This window comes from Penicillium canariense (genome assembly GCF_028826845.1).
Source record: "Penicillium canariense strain IBT 26290 chromosome Unknown utg000004l_segment0_segment0, whole genome shotgun sequence".
Classification (NCBI taxonomy): domain Eukaryota; kingdom Fungi; phylum Ascomycota; class Eurotiomycetes; order Eurotiales; family Aspergillaceae; genus Penicillium; species Penicillium canariense.
Genome location: NW_026622731.1, coordinates 2699061 through 2720658, shown reverse-complemented (window position 1 = coordinate 2720658; position 21598 = coordinate 2699061). Strand labels below are relative to the sequence as shown.

Sequence of the window (21598 nt, the reverse complement as noted above, 5' to 3'; positions counted from 1 at the left end):
TGCTTGTGGCTGCGAATGGCAAGCCTTGCGATGAATGGTGTGTGTGTTGCGGGTGGATTCAGGATCGGCCATGTATCCTCGGAGTCCGTACCTGACCTTAAGCTAAAGCCCCCGATGCACCCGTGCGGGGAACGGGAACGGGGCGAGATCCCCGTTCAGCCCCGTTGATTATCGGTTCCACTTCGGAGCAGGCTCCGGCTTGCCGCCTAAACACGAGCAGGGTATTATCCATGGGATCTATAGTGACCAGGATGAATGGATATTGCCCGTGGCTTCGTCTCCACCTTTCCCTTGGCCGTGACGCGCCTGCCTATTTAATCCTTCCTCCACCACATTTTGACCGGCTATACTCCTCGCCTCCACCTCTGTTTTCACCGTGTTTGCCCCATCTTGCGTATTCACTGCTACCTATCAACATTTAAGCCATTCCCATTTTACGTCACCGTAATCCTTTGGACCATTTACGCGCTTACTCTCCCGCACAACACTGCAAACCAAACCACATAGAGACAAAGAGAGCCGAACATTTGAGACAATGGCACCACCATCGCCCTCGTACACCAAGGTCACTCACTCCGCCACATATGCTGGCATCAATCCAACTCAGCCCGGCCTCTCCACTGCGGGCAAGGTTGTGTTGATCACTGGCGCATCTGGCGGTATCGGCCGGGCCACAGCCTCATCCTTTGCTGCATCGGGTCCCCGAGCCCTCATCCTTCTCGGTCGACGCGCCGACGCCCTGGCGGAAACCGCCACCATTGTCCGCACAAGTCACGCAGAGGTGACGATCCAAACTCACCAGGCTGAGCTGTGCGATGCTTCGAGCGTCCGGAATGCCATGAACAACGTGGCCGCCGAGTTTGGGGGCATCGACATCCTCGTTCACTGTGCCGGCGTCCTGGCCCCCGTTGTTCCGCTTCTGGAAGCTGACCCGGCTACTTTTCTGGACGGCTACAAGACTACCGTTGTCGGTTCGCTGGTGACGGCACAGGCTGTTGTCCTGGCAAACAAGACAGTTAGCCCCAACGAGGACAAGCTAGTCACCTTGATAAATCTAACCACGGCCGGCATCATATTCCCACCGTTCGCCGGCATGGGTGCCTATGTGAGCAGTAAAATGGCCGCCGTCAAGATCTTACAGTCCTTCGCCGTCGAGAACCCGCAAGTGCGTCTTCACAATGTGCATCCCGGATTCCTCCAAACAGCTATGTCTGCGAAGTTGTCAGAGTCGATCAAACTGCCATTTGCCTTTGATGACAGTGAGTATAAACTGAGCATGTCCTTTATGGCTAATCCGTCTTTATGTCTAAGTTGCTAAAGATCATTATTTCGCAGTGTCTCTTCCCGCCGATTTCCTTGTCTGGATTGTCTCCCCCGAAGCAGAATTTCTTAAAAACAAGATCGTCTTCGCTTCTTGGGACGTTGATGAGCTCAAGGCTCGCAGGAAGGAGATTGTCGGTGGCCCGCCGGGAACTGGTGAGCTCTGGCTCGGCTACCAAGGATTTCCACGATTCGTAGGTGGCCAGCCTTTGCTAGGCACCCAGTAGGCGATTGGTTCCCTGGGTGAGAAGTCGCCATCGCAAACTCAAGGGACGGTACACGCGCGCGTTAATCAAATAAGTATACAAGCCATTCACATAGTGGAGTGCTAGCATGAAGACCAGTAAAAGAAATTCTTGAATTATGTTGCTTCAAAATCGACAAGATATATGATGTATTGAGTATGATACTACATAAAATACAACAAGACTCAAAGGAACAAACCTCTTGCAACTCCGTGAGCCAGAGATTGCAACCTGTACCGAAGGAATGCTGCCACCGGCGCAACGACCCATGTAGTGTGCTCCCAGCGCGCCCGACCCATATTATCCTGGCAGTACCTGTCCGTGAACTGCAAAACCAGCCCAAAATTCTTGGACAGATCCCCAATCTGAATCTGGCCATCGCTGGCCAACCTGTGTGAAAACGACTGTAGCCGTGACCACATGGGAATATCCTTTTCACGTGAACCGTTGCTGATGGATGTGCCATAGCTAGACGATACGTCGATGTTAACCGATCCTCGTTCATAACCAGCACCAGCAGAGCGATGAACCAGGTCTGACGGCACTGAACAACCTTCCTATATGAAGCGGGAACAGATCAAGGACCGCGGCCTTGAATCCTTATCTTTGCTCCTGGGGCAGCAGTTTCCAATTGGGCAGGCCATCACAATGCTGGACATGGCGTAGGTGAGGCCCATGGGGAGGTACGCCATAAGTTCACCGATTAAAAGCTTAGGCGTGGCTGCCTGCAGATGCCAAGAGATCAGTGTTTCAGGGCCAGCGTTTATGCCCCATGATATATCGCCATAGCCCAGCCAAGCGGTCTGTGCGGTCAGCGCGCCAGGCCGAAGGATTCTTGTCCCCTCTTCCGCACACCCTCTCTACTGCACTACTGCACACCTAGAGGGAGCCAATCAAAAGTCGCGTCGCCCTCTTGCTCACCCTGGCCACGGCCACCCAGTTATTGATCGGGCTTGAGGCTAATATCTATCCCATCTAGTCACTCTGTTGGATCTCCTGTAACCAACAGAAGCTACTGTAGCTCCGTGGTCATGGACCCCTTCAAGTGGGGGATTGGATTACGCCAACTCCCCAGCCTCGTATTGCACTAACTCACTATGTGGAAAGGGCCAGTTAGTATGCAGTAGTGCTTATATTTTATGGCGTGTCGCGCTACCGCCTCAACTCATCCATATACCGTACCCCTTGGCGTCACCTAGCGATGCTGTTACAATACTATTCCAAAGCACTTGCCACGCGATGGAGCTCGCAGCTGAACCCGAATTTCAGTATGTCGGAGATCCTCTTCCTCTACCAGGTGGTTTTCTGGATGCCAAAATCCCTTTTTCATCCTAAAAACTAAACTATAATAGTTACGGTTGAAAACTACCTAAACCACAACCATACACACCCTTGTCTTAGCTGTGCACTATATCCGCGTAGCACTTACCCAAAGGAGCATCCAGAAGAAGCCCTGCTGGACGGGCCAGTTTCGGTCCTCCCCTCCCCGGACTAGTCAGTAGGTTGAGACGGTGAACTGTACACCTCAGCGACGCTGCTTGAGACCCAGCCAGGTGCAGTTTGCTCAGAAATATTCCCTGCCAATATCGGAGCTGTGCAGGTCGTTTTGGCTAGATTGGTTGGAAGCACGGCACGGTCTAGACCTCTTGCCTGACCGGTGCGGATGCAGACGAGAGACATTTTTGCTATCTATGAATAGCAAAGTGGGATTTGGTCAGCCCGAAGGACCGTATGGATTTTCTACCCTAGATACTCCCCAGGAATGCGTCAAGTCTAGAGTAGGTATAGGTCATATATTTTTAACCGTTCGTTCATGATAGAAAGCTTGAGGTACAATCCCCGTGATCATTACTCGTGAAGGGAGACAATGTGCCCATATTAATGAAGTAGTCAACAGAAGATGGTGTGATTCGGACCGCATCGAACAGCACCGCACCGTTGGAGCCAATGTTGGTCTACGTTCGACGGGCATTGACCCGCTACCGATCCCACCTACGACCCGCCGATGATGGCGATAGCCGGGGAGGAACTCCAACGCGAGGGGAATGGTAACGAATTAGTGCACTAAGCCAGCATCGATGCTCCTGCTGCAGATCTTCTTTCGGGATCCACAATCGCCACACCGAGCACACATATTGTACAGGCATAGCAGTATGGCTTGATGCTCGTGACTTGCTCCTGGTATGACATCAGGTGGGCTGGCCATCAAGGTTCTGTAGCCTGCTCTGGATGGCATTGCGATCATCGTGTACCTCGTCGTCCTCGTACTCCTGCAAAACGATGGTGCGCATAAGCCGGCGGGGTGCACGGCGCCCTGTAAAAAGCTCGAATTGGGCGAAGCCTTGCTCGGGAAGAACGTCCAGGCCGTCAAGTGCTACCCAACCACGGTGTGACAGGGCTCGCATCTGTTTCATGAGGGGGGTGTTCAGAGGTTTATAGGCCAGCTAGAGAAGGAGAGTCAGCTTTGGCGATGTACACCTTGGCAAGGGTCCCGATAAGAACTTACATCGACAACAACACCACCGGTCGGGCTTTCGAGCCATTGAGATGGTACGTTGAAGTTGGGTGCGGGCTCACCACCGATGCTATGAGCTGGAATACCGGACACTATAATCGTTGGTGGCTTGTAATCGGCGGGCCAAGGGTCATTCAACGAATTAAGTGTGCTGACTCTTGGACGTCTATCCGGACTTCGTTCGTTGGAAACCAAGTCTTGCCGGTTGTAGTGATGAGCAAGTCTCTCTGCATTTGCGATCGTGCGGTTGTAGACAAAGATATTTTGCACACCGAGATGGATCATGGAGTAAATAGCGGCCCGCGCCATACCACCAGATCCAATAACTAGGCCGGTGGTTGAGGGGCGTACGGCGTTTGCTGGCGAGAGACCACGGCGAATGCAATTGCAGATTCCGATCCAATCAGTGTTGTCTCCATGCAATCCCTTGACCGGCCCAGCACGGGTCTTCTCGAGGTGGATAGAAGATTCTTGCGAGAGGCGAGGATCAGCACCGTCATTGTTCCGGATTGGTATGAGAGTGTTGACGGCACCAATTGCTCGAGCATGCGGTGACATGGAATGAAGCAGGGGTATCACTTCCGTTTTATAAGGAAGACTGACACTTGAACCGCCAAAATACGGGTTTTCCACAAGCTCGTTCAAGCCGCGAAGGGTCGAGCATTGGAAGATGGTGTAACGATGTGGCAACCCACAGGCCTTGAATGCGGTGTTGTGCATTGCGGGCGACATACTGTAGTTGACATTGGCACCGAAGAGGAAGAACTGCATCGGATCCAATGCAAAGGAACTGTAGAGCGCTTGTTGAGTGTCGCGAGCAGTGATGGTAGGGCATAGTTGGGTTGGATTTTCGGGTGTGAGGGATGGATGTGTGACGGGAGTTAGAATGGGATTAAAGCAGCGGGACATGCGTCCGAGATGCCCAGTATTGTAGGCGATGAGCGGCAGCCCAGCCACCGGAAGACTTTCAATGCGGTGTCGGAATCGCTGCACGGCCAGATTGTCTTCTATCGTTTCGGCTGGCTGGCAGATTCGCACTACATTGCACCCGAGCCTTTTTGCTCGCTCGTAGACTTTCATGTATTCAGGACCGTCCCAGCCACCAGACAAAGGATGGAAAGCCTCAAAATGGCCAATAATCTTGGTAGTTCCCCTGCAACTGATAACTTGGGACAGGAGAGAATCATCACGAGCTAAGTCAACAGACAGGAGGCTGGGGCCAAGTCGTAACCCATGTTGAACGAGATTTAAATAAGCCTCATCGCTGATGCGAGTTTTCTGGTCTGGCGAAAGAGACCCTCTGGGTGTGATATAGCTCTCAACGTGGTACATCAAAGGAACGATGATGTTCCGCCGGATAGTTGCCACCACTTGGCTGATCCTATCGGCCAGGTTCGAATCGGCGCCCAGCTGGTCTGAAGGGCTTGTAACGTCTATGGCTATCTCGAACGCGTCCACAGTGAACTCAAGCTCCTCGATGTCCAGCTCTCGATCACAGAGTGCTGAGAAAGGAACCGAAAGCGCCGACGTGTTTCGCCGAGTCTCGACGGGCAATAATGATAGTGGGAAGGAAGCATGCTGGCGGCTCATCTCTTTGCGATCGCCAGTCACGAAAGCGACGAAGCTAAGGAAGTCGCGTTGAACCCTTTTTAGTGTTAAGAAGGGCGTCGGTGTTTGAGCGCGCTGGTCCAGTTTGGGCCCCGGCGATGGATCATGGCCACCTTTCGGCGTATATTCGCCGCCGCGATGGGTAGTCTCAGAGAGATTAAAGTACTCCAGATTCGAACAGCTTCGATATATCGGACCAGACAGCTCGAGGAAGTGTCGCACCTTTTGGATATCCCAGGCCTTGAGATATGATTGGATGCTATCCGGTTCCCGAATGACTTGAATGACGGGATGTGTCTGCGCATATTCCCTCAGCAGCCTCTGGCCACTGCGCTCCATTGATCCTGCTCCGCATGCAATCACGCATCCCTCCTTGTTATCGGTCAACATTGACTCGAATACCAGCGCTTCCTTTCGTCGGTACACGTCGTGGTCGTTGTCCTTCTTGAACGCGGCGCGGGAGCATCCGGTCACCTGGTGGAAGTATCGGTCCGAATCGATCAAGCGTCGGCCAGAGGTTGCCGCAAGAATAACTGCCAGGCTCGACTTTCCGGTACCTCGAATGCCGATGAGAACGACTGATGACTGTGGGGTGAAGTTGCGTGAGGTCTGCAAGGGTCCATTGTCGAAGGGAACCGGAGAGCCGCGGTTGGAGTGCAGCTCCCGCCACGACGCCGCCAGCGTGTGAGAGTCGCCGTTTGACTCTACTTGCTCACTGGCACGTCGCGAACTAGGCTGCGACCTGACTGCCGACGGCCAGGATGTTATCGCACCGGAGCCATACTTCCGGGGCTCCTCATCGCGATCGACCTCAGCCTCGTGCAATTTGCGCTTGGGCGGGCGCACAAGGATGGACATGATGTGGCAAGGAACCTGCTCAGAAGGAGGAAAAGCGGGGGCCCATTACCACAGAAGATGATATGGTAGGGCTCAACAACGCAGTGTGGGAGATAGGATATAGAATGGGAAGTTGGGGTTGCAGGGAGAACCGGGGCGAGCAATTAGGGAACACTTAGGTAACCCGCAACGAGGTGGAGGATTTGCGGGGGGAAATTTCAGGCATACGCGATTACACAATTACCATACGGCGACCGCTGGCGGACAAGCCCTCAGCCGGCAATGCAGTTTTCCCCGCGGGGTACGGTCCGCCCTCGCATGCGCGTGCAGCCCGGAATCGCTGGGCAAGAAAACCCAAAAAAAAAAGAAAAAAATCGTTAATATACTCAGAAGGATTCACAATGTTGGGCATCCTTAGGGCTCAATTGTGACAACGATTATTCTTGTGGTCCTGGACCACTTTTTGCTAAGGTGTCCGCCCCATATTGCATTTTGCCCCATTGCGACTGGCTCACCGCTGGCGGGTATCCGATCCTTCCCCGGAACAGCGAGAATCCTGACCTTTGCGAACTTGGTTCCTCGGCTTCAATCTGCTTTCGACGCGATCGGTCTTCATCTTTCCTGCCTTCTCCCATCTGGACAGTCCTGTCAACTCTCGCACGGTCCTTCTCTTGTGGGGGCGGTTATTCTATGGAGTAGGCCGCCACCGTCTGCGCAAGCCGCGGTCGGCAAAAGATTCAACTCCCCATCTCTCGATCGCATCGCATGAACATGTGGCCGAACCCGCCTAGCGTATAATTGAGACAATCACCATGAGCTCCGAGCCTCGCCAAACAAGCGGGGCCAGCGGCAAGTCCAAACGACGATGGACTGACCCGGACGAGGATGGTAAGGCGAATGCGCAAGACGACCCTAGCCAACCCAAGCGGCAGCGGGTATCACGGGCTTGCGACAGCTGTCGCTCGAAGAAAGACAAGTGCGACGGTGTACAACCGATCTGCTCCACGTGTGCATCTTTATGCCGACCCTGCACCTACAAGGCGAACCCCAAGAAGCGAGGACTGCCAACAGGGTATATTCGATCGCTTGAGCTGCTATGGGGGCTCGTATTCCAGAAGATTCAGGGTAGCGAAGATGTGATGCGCGCTTTGATGAGATCGATCAACCTGCCGAGTCATCTCGCCACGATGGGCAAGGAAGCAGAAGGGTCGGATACCCTGCTGTCATCATTCAAGAACAGCACAGTGCTGAGAGACATCGAGCGCATGTTAGTCGTGCTAGAGCAACCAGAGGAGGAAAGGGAAAGAAACCTCCAGGCATATGGTGATGGTGATACACCGCTGGACGTCGATTCGGTTTTGGCATCCTCCGAGGCCCACGAATGGCAGATACCCGAAGGACTAGAGCACCGCGAGACGCCCTTGCCGGGAATTTCACCATCTCGCGTATCCATGATCAGCTCTGCTCCAAGACCTCCTGGGTACAACACCAGAGACTCTGGCGTGCAAACAATATCCGCTGAAATGCCAACCCCGTCCCTCCCTCCCTCTTTCGATCACGGCGACCCTCGAATGATTTCCACTAACGCCCCCCTTCAACTCCCTTACAACGCATGGCCTCTTCTCGATATATACTTCTCATATACGCAATGCTGGTTTCCCATACTGGAGAAACATGACATACTCCGTACGGCTTTCCAATATACCGAAGGCAATGTGTACATGTCACGCGCAGCGCCTGGATCCGGCGACCACGCCGCTCTATGGGCTGTCCTGACCCTTGCCTCGCTTCAAGATGCTTCGATCAGCCCTGCACATCCGCCTGATGCTCAGTCTAACCATCAAATGAATCCTTCAAGAATGTACAATTCTGCGAGAGATCTCATTCCTTCAGAGATTGGCCCATTTGAAGTCGGCCATGTTCAAGCACTGCTTATCTTATCTCTCATCAAGTTCGGCCAGCAGGAATGGATTGCCGCATGGATGCTTGTGGGACATGCTGTCCGCATTGCTCAGACCCTGGGTCTGGACCAGCCATCACTTACAGCTCCGTCAAGATCCCCAGAGCAGGGCAAGCAGCTGGGGCGGGCCAAGCATGTCTTCTTAGGATGCTTTGTGCTCGAAACATTAATCGCGGAACACACAGCGCAATGCCCTTCTCTGCGAAAGGACGACCTAGCTAGGGTAGGGGCTATCAATGAGGACGGGCTGGAGGAATGGCATCCATGGGAAGATCAATCCGGTCTTCGTCCTACACAGTCCTCCCGCGCTTCTATGCAGCGCGGACCCCTACATGCACTAAGCACTTTCAATCGTCTTGTATCTCTTGTTTGCATATTAAACGACCTTTGTTACTATAAACAAGACCCGACTATCTCCCGCTTACAACTGGAGTCACTGGAACTGCAGCTCCACCGTTGGGCGTCAACGCTTCCGAAGAGTTATCGAGTCGACTTGCAAAGCCGCCCAGTCAAGCTGGCCTCGCCGCACATTTTCGGTCTTGAAATGACATACCAAAGCATTGTTTCAGCGATAAGTCTGCACATTGCCTCGCGTGAAAGCGACCAGAATATTCCGGAAATGCCTCACAAGGCCAAAGCGATCGAGAGTTCTAAACGCCTACTTCAACTGCTTCAGGTCTTTATGGAGACCTACAGTCTTTCAGCCACCGCGCCAACCTTTGGAATGATCCTCAGATACTGCTTGCCACGCTCAGACCCTCGGTACTTTGCCACAGATATCGAAGTGGGCCTTCGGAGTACGATCCAATCGTTCACGTCCCAGCTTGCGCAGTTGTGGATTGCCCAAGATCGACCCCCGACAGGCCAGCCAAGGACCCAAGGGACAATAGTGTCCCCGGCATCTCAACAGCCGGCTATAACACCAATTGAAGATCCCACATTGCAGCATGTCATGCCAGCATCTACACCCCGCCACCTCGCGTCCTCAACCGATTTGCATGCTTCTCAAAACAATATCCACCATCCACCTACATCCGACCCATTCCTCTCTACTCCTTGGCTCCATGCCACTCAAGGCATTGACGATGGTGGGACACTTCTTCCTACGCCTACCGCATCCATGACTACTGTTGGCGGCGCCTCGGAAATCTCGGCACGACCAAGTCAATTAGATGGCACCCTAGGCAGCAGACTCCGACAGTCTACATCAGTTCCTTCCAAATCTCACAATGGCCCAGCCATGATTCCCGATCTTTCACCATCCTTCCCACCGAGTGGACAGTACCACCAGGTGTATCAAGACCCTCCCCTCCACATCAGCTCCTTTGTCGACATGGACGGTTACGGGCCACCGCGGCAGCGGATTGCACCAGATCTCGATGCCCTATTCGATGAACTTGCCTCGTTGGACGGTGCTGAAAAGTCAGTTATCCATCTCCTCTCCCAGCCAAGATAACTAAATAATAACTCGATTTTCCAGGCCTGATAATCAACCTGAGTTCATGCAGAACCTCGGCTTTGTATCTGATACCGGCGTACCAGAATTCTACTCGTTTTCGAGTCAGATCGAGCCTTTCCTGTTGGCACAGACTCAACAAATGCCTGTTCCCGCGCCTTCGTCTGCAGTGCGAAGAGAGTCATAGTCTCTCAGCATGTCAGGAACACCAAAACGATGACGCGTCTGTGGTTCTTTTCATCCCTGCTTGTCCGTTGAAAGCCGCTGGTCGGCAGCTCACCCGGCGTTGAGGGCCATAAAGGCCGGCAGTCGGGGTCGCGATCAGTATTAATATATCGTAGTGAAGCTCTGCGCGTATCAGGAGATGTACGATACTGCCTTGCACAGTCCTGTTCAAGGGACCACTTTGATGGATGCAATTGTGGCGGCTCATAGATATTTCATCATCCCGCGTTGGAATATTATAGCTAGTTGTTAACTAAGCGTTCGGACGAGCATCACAACAAAGCCGTTCTCCACATCTTCCAATACATCAGAAGTCTTCCAGTTCGTAGCAACCATATCCACCATGCCATCATGGGAGAATCAATAAAGTCATTCCAGCAGAAGGAATAGCCTTGGGTAACCTTCAATCAAGCTGCAACAGAATTACCGGAAACCCCTCCGGCCTCAAGTGCCCTATATACAACTGTATACTTGAACCAAAGTCCCATGTTGAGCCCCATCCCATTCCATTGTCATCAACACATCAGATAACGTCCCAACCCTTCTGCAAGCCAACCTACAATGCAGCCTTATTATCCTTCTCCAATTCCTTGAAATTCACCGCAACATGCTCAACGGCAACCTTATACCCATAAATGCCCAGCCCCACAATAATGCCCGCCGCCTTATCGCTAAAGTACGAGTGGTGGCGCCATGGCTCGCGCGCATGCACGTTGCTCACATGCAGCTCGATGAATGGGATGCCCACACCTAGCAGTGCATCGCGGATTGCCACGGAAGTGTGCGTGTAAGCACCCGGGTTGATGATGATGCCGTCGACGCGGCCGCGGGCGGCTTGGATGCGGTCGACCAGCGCACCTTCATGGTTAGACTGGAATGCGTCGAAGGTGCAATTGTGTTGGGCTGCGACAGCAGCGCAGTTGGCTTCGACGTCCGACAGCGTTGTGTGGCCATAGATGTGTGGCTCGCGGGTGCCGAGGAGGTTGAGGTTGGGGCCGTTGAGGAGGAGGATTGATTTGCCCATTTTGTATGTCAAAAGGTGTGTAATGGTGGTGATGGAGGTATTCAGGTGTTTAGGTATTCAGGTACTTGGATTGGGCCGTATGAATTGAATTCCAGAAGTGCGCGATTGAATCAGAATGTTATATTCGGTATTTTGGCTATTTGATTCGCGCGCTGTTCTCTCCGCATTTTTGCGCCCCCCCGCTGCCGGCTGAGCGCTTTGCCGGGTGGGGTATCGAGTCGGCGCGGCACTCGGCTGGAGTTTGTTTGCGTACGTGGGTGCTGTCATGCTTTTGTTATGCCGAGAATTTGGTAATTTTCCCACGTTCCTATTTCCCGTTCTGTGAACGTTTTATGGTGGTCTGTGAAGTCGTAAAATTGTGGGGGATGAGGACGGACCCTGAAGGGGATAAGTCGGCTGGGGAACCAGAGCCCGGGCCAACTTGGGAGGATATATGAACTGACCACAAATTTGCTCGCCCATAATCTAAACCCCTCGGGATCACTGTAAAGGAATTCCGAGGTCAAGAAAGGTGGGACTCACTTCAGTTTGTCACCAAGATTATAACACTGGGTAAAGACTTTTGGCCGGCTGTCTCCCTTTATTATCCGCAAACCTCCAACGATGGATGGGTTTAGAGTAAATATTTTGCTTCCATATCCAGGCAGAGACATGCCTTAGCTAATTTACACGCTGTAAGCAGAAGATTTCTAAAAAAATCCCCTCCAGGAGCGACAGTGCGCTCGTGCGCCTCCTGGGGTCCATTAAACAACATCAAATCGGTTCCTGAACCCTCATGTACATGACCAAATACATGCGGCCTTGGTCGAACAATATTTCTACTCCTGGGTTAGGTATCGCCGGCTTGTCGTGGTGGGTTGGCATTTTAGGGCTCATTTTAGGACTTACCTCGCTGTTCTTGGTGATTGCAAAAGGAATCCTGCGCAGGTAGTGATGCGAGATCTAGCAATTAGGCGACAAAAATGGGAGATGCAGGTTCTCCGAGGATTGACGGAAGTGCCCCTAGGATCGGTACGGATATTTCTTCGTTATTCCAAATCCTCGTGATTCATGTTTGTCTCCTTTTCCTGTAAGCAGTGTCACTTTCCTTGTCCCCAGAGCCGTACTTGAGGTTCTAGGAACAGCAAAGCTCCCAGGGCCGGCTTGTACGTTCCAGGAACCGATGAGGCCGTCTCTAGTATAGACTGTAGTGCCTATGGGGTTATTTTTCCTTCAAGTACAAATGAGGAAACAGTGCCAGCAATGTTGCCCCTAAAGTATGAAGAAATTTTATCGGTAGACTGCCCAAACCCCCTTTAGATGGTTCAGTCACGGTGTAGGTAGCAGATGATAGGATAATAGATCGCTGGTCCCGCTCAATTTTCAGCGAAGTAGCTCATGCAGTCATATCAATGGCCTCGTTGCGATTTTGTCTTGCTCAGAAGCTTTTGACTACTCATTAGCACCAGGAACGCGTGCCGCGTCTCTAATTTCGCGCTATTTTTCCAGGGAGCTACGAGTCCTCCGGGAGCCATGGTAATAGCACCTGTGAGCAAGCAAAGTGGTGTCTGGGAGCTTCAATCTGGCCCAAGGATACAGCCAAGCCAGGGTTTGCCCTAATTTGTTTGACGCCGTGCATTACAATATCTAGCACAAACAACCGGTCCTTTGGCCATTTGAGACAGTGGTCACTTCGATATCTCACTTACATGTTTTCCATACCGATGGGATATCACTTCTCTGGTAATAATACTCCTGTAACACGAACCTTTCCAGCCCCCTATTCCAGATAACTAAACCTTGGCTCGGGAATCCTGGGTGACGCTAAATGAATTTAGTTTGCGCCCCACACCCCCAATCCTTTGCGGCCAGGCAGCCTTGTATCCTCGAGAGCACATTCAGGCCGTTCGGATCCGTCGCAATTGATATCTTAGAGGGCCATTAATTATACGACTTTTCGTGGCCATACAAGTCCCTTGAACCCTTAGAGGAGATCAACGATTCCCAGTATCAATTGCTCTCACACTACCAGACGCCAGCCGCCACGGACGTCTCCAATTACTTTTCTACAGGCAGGGTCACCGCTGCCACGATTTCCTCTCCATAATAGAGAGTGCTGTTACTGGCAAGATGTCGAATATTCAAGAAAACGCACGAGCCGCTTGTCGCTAGTCCCACTAGCGAGTTGTCTCGATCGAGCAACTCGATCGAGCAACTCGATCGCCCACCTCTGCCTCACCGTTGGGATGATTGCTAATAGCTCCAAGCTGATTGGTTGAAAGCATACTATAAGCCTTGTACGCAAGTAGTAGAGTCGTTTGTATGGCAGGAGTTCACACGACGAACCCTTTAAATACACAATCTGCCCATTATTGACTAGAATTTCACTTTTTTTAAATGTGAATCGAACGAAATCTTCATCTCTATCCTGTGTCATGTCTTCCTCAAAAGCAGAGCCGATGAGCGAACTTCCCATTCCAACTCATGCGGCCTCCGAACGCCATTCCGATTCCGGCGAAATTATTCGGGACCTGACCATTGGCTTTGCTGATGGCATGACTGTTCCCTTTGCTCTTACGGCCGGTCTATCAAGTCTCGGATCCTCAAAGCTTGTCATTATCGGTGGTCTCGCAGAGCTGTTTAGCGGAGCTATCTCGATGGGACTGGGTGCCTACCTAGCAGCTGTCACGGACCGAGATCACTACAAGAGTGAAGAAGCACGCGAGCGCCAAGAAGTTATCACCAAGCCCGCGGCGGAAAAGGAGGAGTGCCTTGAGATTCTTGACAGTTATGGCATTTCTCGTGAAGCAAGCCAGTCCGCAATTGAATGCCTCACTCAGGACACTGAACAGTGGATTCGGGTAAGAGCCAAACAAAAGTTTCCACAAAAGATGCACAGTTACTGACGCATGGGTATAGTTTATGATGGACTTTGAATTGAAACTGGAGAAACCCAATGTCTCACGAGCATGGATCTCAGCAGCCACAATGGGTATCTCGTATTTTATCGGTGTGTCAAAATTCGGCCACCTACCCCTTCTCCTGACTGATGAAGCCTCCATCACTGACTATATTTCATTCTCCTTTAAGGTGGCCTCCTTCCTATGATCCCATACTTCGTTATGAAAAATGTCAACCACGCTCTGTTCATCTCCATCGGCATCACGGTAGTCGTTTGCATCATTTTCGGTTTCTCCAAAAATTACGCCATCCTCAAGACCAAGCGCGCAGGGTTCTACGGCGCTGCGCAGACACTGTTCGTGGGTGCACTTGCTGCTAGCACGAGCTACGGAATCGTTTACGGAGTGGATCATAGCAGTCTCCATGCATAGAAAATACTCGTCTCATTTGACAACTTCATGTGTCTCAATATTTCGTGGTACCTCAACGAAATTTTGCCTCTCGTTTGCTCAGTCTTCCTAAGCAAGGGAAGATTTATACCAGTCTTGATGTCAAAGGAAGTATTTATCTAGGCTCATGGCTTCAGTTCATTTTGGTATGTGACGCATTGGCCCCATATTCCAACTGGAGCGTCCTTGCCTGATCGTCCCTGTTTGCCCGGTAGTCCAATCGTATGAACGTTACTAACTTTACCACCATATTTGCCAGTATGCCATCCTCTAACTTAGAAGTAAAAATCCAAGTCACTTGGTGACCCGTTCAATAGCGAGGTATCTTATTGAACTGGGACCAAATCCCGCGATAGAGATAGTCTAGGCCAAAAAGCATTATTACGGATACCTAATTGAAAACCCCTAAGATATATCCTAAGATATAGGTCACTCAATTCCCACTTGAGATATTGGCGGGATTGTTTGCATCTGACTGCGCATCTGTCCGTAAATTCTAGGGTGAACGGCAAAGCCACCAAGCAATGATATATTCACACAATCTCATCGGCCAGGGGATAGAGTTCGCACTATGGATAGGTGGCGTCCGACGCAAAGCAGGGGGCAGGGCAAAATTTGGAGGGGCGGATGGCGAGTGCGAGAGCTTCACAGCTGGGACGACCTTGTAGGATGAATACGTTCAACCCGAGGAGTAGGGAATTGTACGGATGTCGACTCTGTCCAGACCTTGGATTGAATCAGGACTCTGAATCATGTTTTCTCAAGGAGCGCTGGCCAGAGTGTGGTCTCAAGAAGCCGCGCGGCAGGACCAAGGAGGCAAATCAGGGGCGATCTGCGACATGTCGCCCTTGAAGCGGCATTTCTGGAGTTTCGATGCGTCGTACCGCCAATCCTTGTATGCATAATGATCAGCAATCAACTGACCTTTCTAATCAAGAAGGCAGTAGCACAACGACGCAGTAATAATTTCGATCGAGACAGAAGTAGAGGAATATTATCGGCGACTAGTGATTATGTGCACTGCGGTTAGGATACCCGTCAGAGACTCCGGAACCCCCACTCTCGCGGTAACCCTTGTTATCATAACATCTTCATTCTATCCTCCAATGGCCATGGATAGACCTATGTGCCGAAAAGGCCTTTTTACCCTTGCTTCCTAGCTTCCACAATTTATCACTTAAGATATGCTCGTTTGTCCAAAAGCAGGACGTGGCTTTTCAGCGTCCTTCTGTTTTCCCAGGAATCCCAAGTGGTCTATGGTATGCAAGACGTGGGTCGATTAAACGCCGCCTTGGCTGCGGGAAACAGTTCGCAACCTTCGTCGAAACATTTGCCTGCCTCGATAGGATCATTGCAGCGACTTGAAGCTGCGTTACCTAACATTACACAGGCATGGCTGTGGTCATCTCGGTAAATGGAAAATTCGGCTTTGTTGCTCACACCTCCAAAATACTAGATCAAGCTCTTGCTCTTGCTCAACCCGTTCGTCCTTCGGTGACCTCGGAGAGGAAGGTGGCGCTGCTAGGCACCCAAGCACCCTGCTGAGCAACGGCCTAGATCGGAAATAGAGTTAAGGGGCTGCAGTCTACCAATCACGTCTAGTGTAATTCTAATCAAGTCGGTGGTCTATTTTTGGGAAGCGAAAAAGCTAAGTCGAGATCAAGATACATAAGATCACACACATTGCGTTGATGATGAATATTATTCATTCTCCCTTGCAAGAGGCTTAGCGCCAGGCGAAAGTTTTCTTTCCGAGTCCCTCAACATGGTAGTACCCACCAGGAGTGGGGTAATCGTGAGTCTGTCAGGTTGGTTCCGCCCCTTAAAGCTTAGCCATGTTGGCATTCCAATCGTCCGAATCCTTGCTGACCCAAACATTCAACTTGAATATAGGTCTGTTTTTGTGTATCATTGACCTGGTATCTGCTGCGTCCGCCTCGAATTTCGCGAGCATTTTCAATCTCCCTGTCACGTCAAGCTCGAATTTTACTTTCGCTTTGAATATACCCAATGGCTCTACCGACCTCAATTTCCACCTGTCCGGCCCGACCGATTACTCGTGGATTGCGGTCGGGACGGGCGATAAGATGAAGGATTCTCTTATGTTTGTCGTTTACTCCAATGCTGGTCAAAATAGTGAGTCCTTGATGACCCCCAAATGGAGTATTCCTCAAAGAAAGTATCTCATTCTTACATACTCCCTCGCTTAGATGTGACTATTAGCCCCCGTCTATCGTCAGGTGAACAAGAACCGGTGTACTCATCGTCGATCTCGCTCGACATTCTGGAAGGAACCGGAATTTCGAATGGTACCATGACAGCCAATTTTCGATGCTTGAACTGTACGAGCTGGGCAACGGGTTCGCTTGATCTCCAATCCGCCTCCCAATCTTGGATTTATGGACTCGGTCCTACTGGCAGCATGTGTGCAATGCTACGGAGTAATTCTATGACAGCCAGCATAGAGAGACACTCGGAATACGGTTAGTCTTACAATCCGGTAACGGTTTTATCTACCTCTGGAAACTGACTTGTGTACTGTGAATTTTTCAGGGATGTTTACTATGGATATGGTTCGGGCGACTGGTTCTGGTGGACTGCCAACATCCTATACAGCATCCATCGGTTCGGCTCTAAGCGATCGCGGGAAAACACACGATAGTAATTGGCCTAGCATCATCCATGCTTTGAGCGCTTGCGTAGCCTTCATTCTCCTGATGCCGACCGGTGTCGCCTTCCTCCGCATTGCACCGAAAAGTGTTCGTTGGCACTGGATCAATCAAACTTCGTCTGCAGTAATCGGTCTCATTGGAATTATGATTGGCTTCTACCTCAGCACCATGTTCACAAAATCACAAAACTACGGCTCCGCGCACCAGATTCTGGGTATCGTGATCCTAATCGCAGTTCTAGCTCAATGGATCATGGGCTTCTCACATCATCTCATGTATAAGAGGTATCAGTCGCCGACCAAGCTCGCTCCTGTTCATCGCTATTTCGGTCATGTCATCGTTCTTCTGGCCATTGTTAACGGCGGCATTGGGCTTACGTGGTCATATGCGTCCAAGTCTGTCATCATTGGTTACTCGATTGTGGTGCTTATTCTGGGTGTAATCTCTATCTTGCTCTTTGGTTGGTCGAGATGGGAGTCTAGGCGCAATAAAAAGGAGTACATCAACCCCTACGAGCTGGAGAGTTTTCGGGGAATCGGCGATATTGACGGTAACTAGTGGACTCAGTATTCAGACAGAGACAGGACGCGAGACAGGGACTGAACTAGTTATGGTCGGCTATGATGCTTCTACGGCAGGGCCAAATATCAGGTCTGGTATTAAACAAGCGAGCACGTGAAACAGTGGTCCATTTGGAATTAACGATGTCAAGATCTTGCCTCCATCTTCCAGATCCGAGACATGTCAAGAGCGCTACAGTCTTCAAGGTAGCCTAGCATCATTTCAGAAAGATCAACCGCATAGCATCAGCAGGGCTATCGCATTAAACCCGCAAACCAAGTTACTGAAGCTGCCCCTCGCATTTTCGAAGCGGGCATCAAGTGATTAGCGGAATATACGCAAATAGAAGAAAATATAAGAAACAGTACCATGATTGTCGGCCGCTTGACTATGTACATTAAATTTATATACTGAAGATCCAAGAATAGCATGGGAGAGACTCAGGTTTAACTATGCCGCCCTCCTCCCTTGAGAGCTTGATTAGGTGGGACGTACCTGGATTAGCTACTTGGAGACATTACCGGTGATAAAACCAGCAATATTACAGAGCTCTGTAGAGAGGTATCGATCGAGGGATCTCTAGACGTCGTTGCTATCCAACGCTAGGGCCCAATTTTCCGCCCCTCTCTTCATGCTCAAATACTGAGCTAAATGGAACGTGGGGCTTCTGGACTTTATTACTTGACAAATACTATGTACTCGCTATGAAAGATCCAATATTGCGCTTGTTTACGGTGGATCTCCATTAAATTACTAATTACTAAATCTTCTAGGAATCTTACTACCCAACCCCCTCCACAAAACCAATCAGGACTTTGAAGCAGCTCAAAAGTGAAACATGCGATATGAAGAGTTCAAAGCTTGACTTGATATAGTATAAAATAATGGAAAAAATGTGCTTCGATTGTTAAATTATTAAATCATCGCGTATTGTAGCTCTGCTAATAAAATTCCGCCCAAGTCGATATGCACCTATATACGCAGAATAATATCCGCCAGGTAGGGCTTTTCTGCCTGGGCTGCCGCCTCTTTTTGATGGTGAAAGTGGTTTATTTCAGTTTTGCTAGGCTAAAGAATGATTGAACGGGCTAAGGTCATATAGATACAGCTCTGGTAACCAAACAGAGCTACATGTTTTCTGGAAATCCTTTTGCCAATCCGCCCATAATTTAAGTGCGCAAGACTTCAGACAACGTGCAATATTTGATTAGATTAGTATTAATTCAATGTATCTAGGTATCTTCAATATCAGCAGCTATGTCATGTATTCATAAACGTTCCACCGAAAAATTCCTCTTCAACCGGGCTGTGTGTAAACCGTAGTGTTACTGACAGACTCAGCCGGTAGCCACTGCCCGGCAATGGTGTTGTTATACGTGAGTTGGGCGAGTGTAAATGTGTGGAGCTCGGACACCAAAACCGTGGCATCCATGGGCAAGACACGGTGCACCATGGCATTTTGAGTGAGCATAGAGATGTACTCTTCGCCGGAAACGGATGTGATGCCAGCGTCAAAAGTCACGCGAATCAGGGCATCGGGCGAATTGTTGCTGAGCAGCGACGTCGACAGGAGCCACAAGGCTGGGCCGCCGGCTACGCTCGACGCGTCAGCGATATGCAGTAGACCAGCGTTGGTGCCGAGCAGCGGGTGCTGGAGCTGGAAGAACTCCATCTCGCCAGAGGATCCGATATGGCCAAAGGTGCCGGTGCCACCAGTGGCATTCCCAGCGAGAGTGAACCACACACCATTCATGGGACCGTAGGCGGAGATCATTCCGACGGCGTTGTTGCCGACGCTGGGCGGAATTGGCAGCTGCGCCGTCTCGCCACTGGTGACATTGATGCGCATGATGGACGAGTCACTGTCTTGAGTGACGTAGATCAGGCCGGTAGTCGGCTCCTCCTTAATAAACACGGGGCTCTTGAGGCACTGATACATCGTATAGTCCGTAGGGTTGGAGACATGGGCAGAGAACACATAGTACTGGCCAGTTTGCTCAGATGCTACCTTCAGGCCGGCCCAGACGCGGTCGCCAATCTCAAACACACAATGCGGACCGTTTCCCGGCTCCGGTATATCAATAGTCTGTATGATGGACGGCGTAGTCGAGAGGTTCTGACCGGGATCCACGAGCAGCAGCTGGTTGTCGCCCTGGAGCGATAGCCACATCATGCCTGGGTACACAGTCGATGGCCACACACCATGTAGCTCGGAACTACTGCTCTTTCCCATGGGGAACGAGTGAAAAGCAACGGGCTCCTCGGTGGTTGGGTCCAGCTCGATCTTGATAAGCTCGCTGTCAGACATCTGCGTCAGCAGCACGAAATTCGAGTCCGGCACGCGCGCAAACTCATGCGTCTCAGTCGCGGCCGGCATCAGATACTCAGTGAGGCGACGGCTCACTAGCGAATTGGCGGAATTCTGTGCCAACGCGATGTTGGTGCCGAGCGCCAGCGCGATCACGAGCGACTTGAAAGTATGGTACAACATATTTGAAGTTCCTTGCTTGACGGTTCTGGGCTTGATATTTTTGCAATGGGCGAAATGCCCACTTTTATTTTGTCGTAACAAGCTGGATAGGTATAGCCTAGTATACACTCAAGGCGAATAATATCAAGCGGAATCAAAATCAGATGAACAAGAGTGAGAAAGAAAAACGGGGAGGGAAGGGGGTATAAGCACAAGCCATGCGGGCGCGCTACGGCCCGACCGATTCTACACTCGTGTTCATGAATGCCAAGTACCAGGATATAAGGCATGGGATCTCCAGTGTGATCTATCATTTGCTAGCGGCAAGTTACCGCTCCATGTTTCGACATATTTTAACTGCCTACCACATACTGTAATCGTTCAACGCCACATCCCGCACTAGTAATTCTACATACCAGATCGTATTATATACCGCTAAATCCCCTTCAAAATATTAGTGTTTACGAGGAAAAATCGTCTGCACCACAAAGCTTATACATTACCAAACAACAAGGGGCCAAAGCGGTTAGTGTAAAGAGTGGGGTGTAGATCGTGGGACACCCTCATCCTGTCGCTTTTCAGTGTCCATTCTGAATGGCATTCAGAGTGCTGCTAGGCCGAAAGAGGCAATGGGCGACCTTTTGTGGTTGATGTGGTACGTGTAACTAACGTAATTCCCGGTTGATCTGGCCACCCGGTTGAGCTGGCCACCCCTTCAAAAAACGCGTCTTCTAAACCACCCACCCAATTCAACCACCTACCATGCCACCAATTCGCTCTGAATCCGCGCAGAAATCAGCCAATCAAGAGGGCAAGATCTTATTAGCCCTTGATGATATTAAAAATGGCCGCATCACCTCTTTCCGCGCAGCAGCAAAGCTATACGCAATACCACGTTCAACACTACAGACGCGCGCTCACGGCCAGACCTCACGCGTCGAGAAGCGCCCAAATCGCCATAAATTAACACAAACCGAAGAGGATTCGCTTACTGAGTGGATTATCTCTATAGATACGCGTAGTGCAGCGTCTAGGCCCTCTACGGTGCGAGAAATGGCTAATATTCTATTAGCTACGCGTAGTAAAGACCCTCCGCCTACAGTAGGCAAGAACTGGTCATCAACCTTCGTCTAAAGACGCCCTAAGCTTCGTTCAGCGTTCTCAAGACGCTACGATTACTAAAGAGCCCAAAACGAAGACCCTACCTTACTACGAGCCTAGTTTACGACCGTACAAGATATCGTCGACGCGCACGGTATCCAACCGGGGGATATCTATAACTTTAACGAGACCGGCTTCGCTATAGGGATTATAGCTACACAGAAGGTCGTTATAAGGGCGGAATATTACGGTCGGCGATCGATTTTATAACCAAG

At 50.8% G+C, this 21598-nt stretch overlaps 7 protein-coding genes across 7 annotated transcripts; 4 read left to right on the top strand and 3 right to left on the bottom strand.

The window, feature by feature from the left end:
- Positions 1-535: 535 nt before the first annotated feature.
- On the top strand, positions 536-1514 carry N7482_007303 (SDR family NAD(P)-dependent oxidoreductase; the record flags this gene model as incomplete). Its single annotated transcript, XM_056689428.1, has 2 exons — positions 536-1259; positions 1312-1514. Coding segments are annotated over 2 exons (927 nt in total), but the record flags the coding sequence as incomplete, so codon positions are not given.
- Positions 1515-3754: 2240 nt separating this feature from the next.
- N7482_007302 (putative quinate pathway repressor protein QutR) lies at positions 3755-6546 on the bottom strand (the record flags this gene model as incomplete). The annotated part of the gene is made up of 2 exons (XM_056689427.1): positions 3755-4009; positions 4072-6546. The coding sequence occupies 2 exons, from the start codon at positions 6544-6546 to the stop codon at positions 3755-3757; spliced, it is 2730 nt and encodes a 909-aa protein (XP_056541856.1).
- Positions 6547-7337: 791 nt separating this feature from the next.
- N7482_007301 (putative C6 transcription factor QutA) lies at positions 7338-10128 on the top strand (the record flags this gene model as incomplete). Its single annotated transcript, XM_056689426.1, has 2 exons — positions 7338-9907; positions 9966-10128. 2 exons carry the CDS (start codon positions 7338-7340, stop codon positions 10126-10128), a joined length of 2733 nt encoding a protein of 910 aa, XP_056541855.1.
- A 594-nt stretch (positions 10129-10722) lies between these two features.
- On the bottom strand, positions 10723-11190 carry N7482_007300 (type II 3-dehydroquinate dehydratase; the record flags this gene model as incomplete). The annotated part of the gene is made up of 1 exon (XM_056689425.1): positions 10723-11190. One exon carries the CDS (start codon positions 11188-11190, stop codon positions 10723-10725), a length of 468 nt encoding a protein of 155 aa, XP_056541854.1.
- A 2414-nt stretch (positions 11191-13604) lies between these two features.
- N7482_007299 (VIT1/CCC1 transporter family protein) lies at positions 13605-14501 on the top strand (the record flags this gene model as incomplete). Its single annotated transcript, XM_056689424.1, has 3 exons — positions 13605-14030; positions 14089-14179; positions 14260-14501. 3 exons carry the CDS (start codon positions 13605-13607, stop codon positions 14499-14501), a joined length of 759 nt encoding a protein of 252 aa, XP_056541853.1.
- A 1853-nt stretch (positions 14502-16354) lies between these two features.
- On the top strand, positions 16355-17749 carry N7482_007298 (cytochrome and DOMON domain-containing protein; the record flags this gene model as incomplete). The annotated part of the gene is made up of 3 exons (XM_056689423.1): positions 16355-16655; positions 16730-17002; positions 17073-17749. The coding sequence occupies 3 exons, from the start codon at positions 16355-16357 to the stop codon at positions 17747-17749; spliced, it is 1251 nt and encodes a 416-aa protein (XP_056541852.1).
- Positions 17750-19049: 1300 nt separating this feature from the next.
- Positions 19050-20243, bottom strand: N7482_007297 (uncharacterized protein; the record flags this gene model as incomplete). Its single annotated transcript, XM_056689422.1, has 1 exon — positions 19050-20243. One exon carries the CDS (start codon positions 20241-20243, stop codon positions 19050-19052), a length of 1194 nt encoding a protein of 397 aa, XP_056541851.1.
- Positions 20244-21598: the final 1355 nt, after the last annotated feature.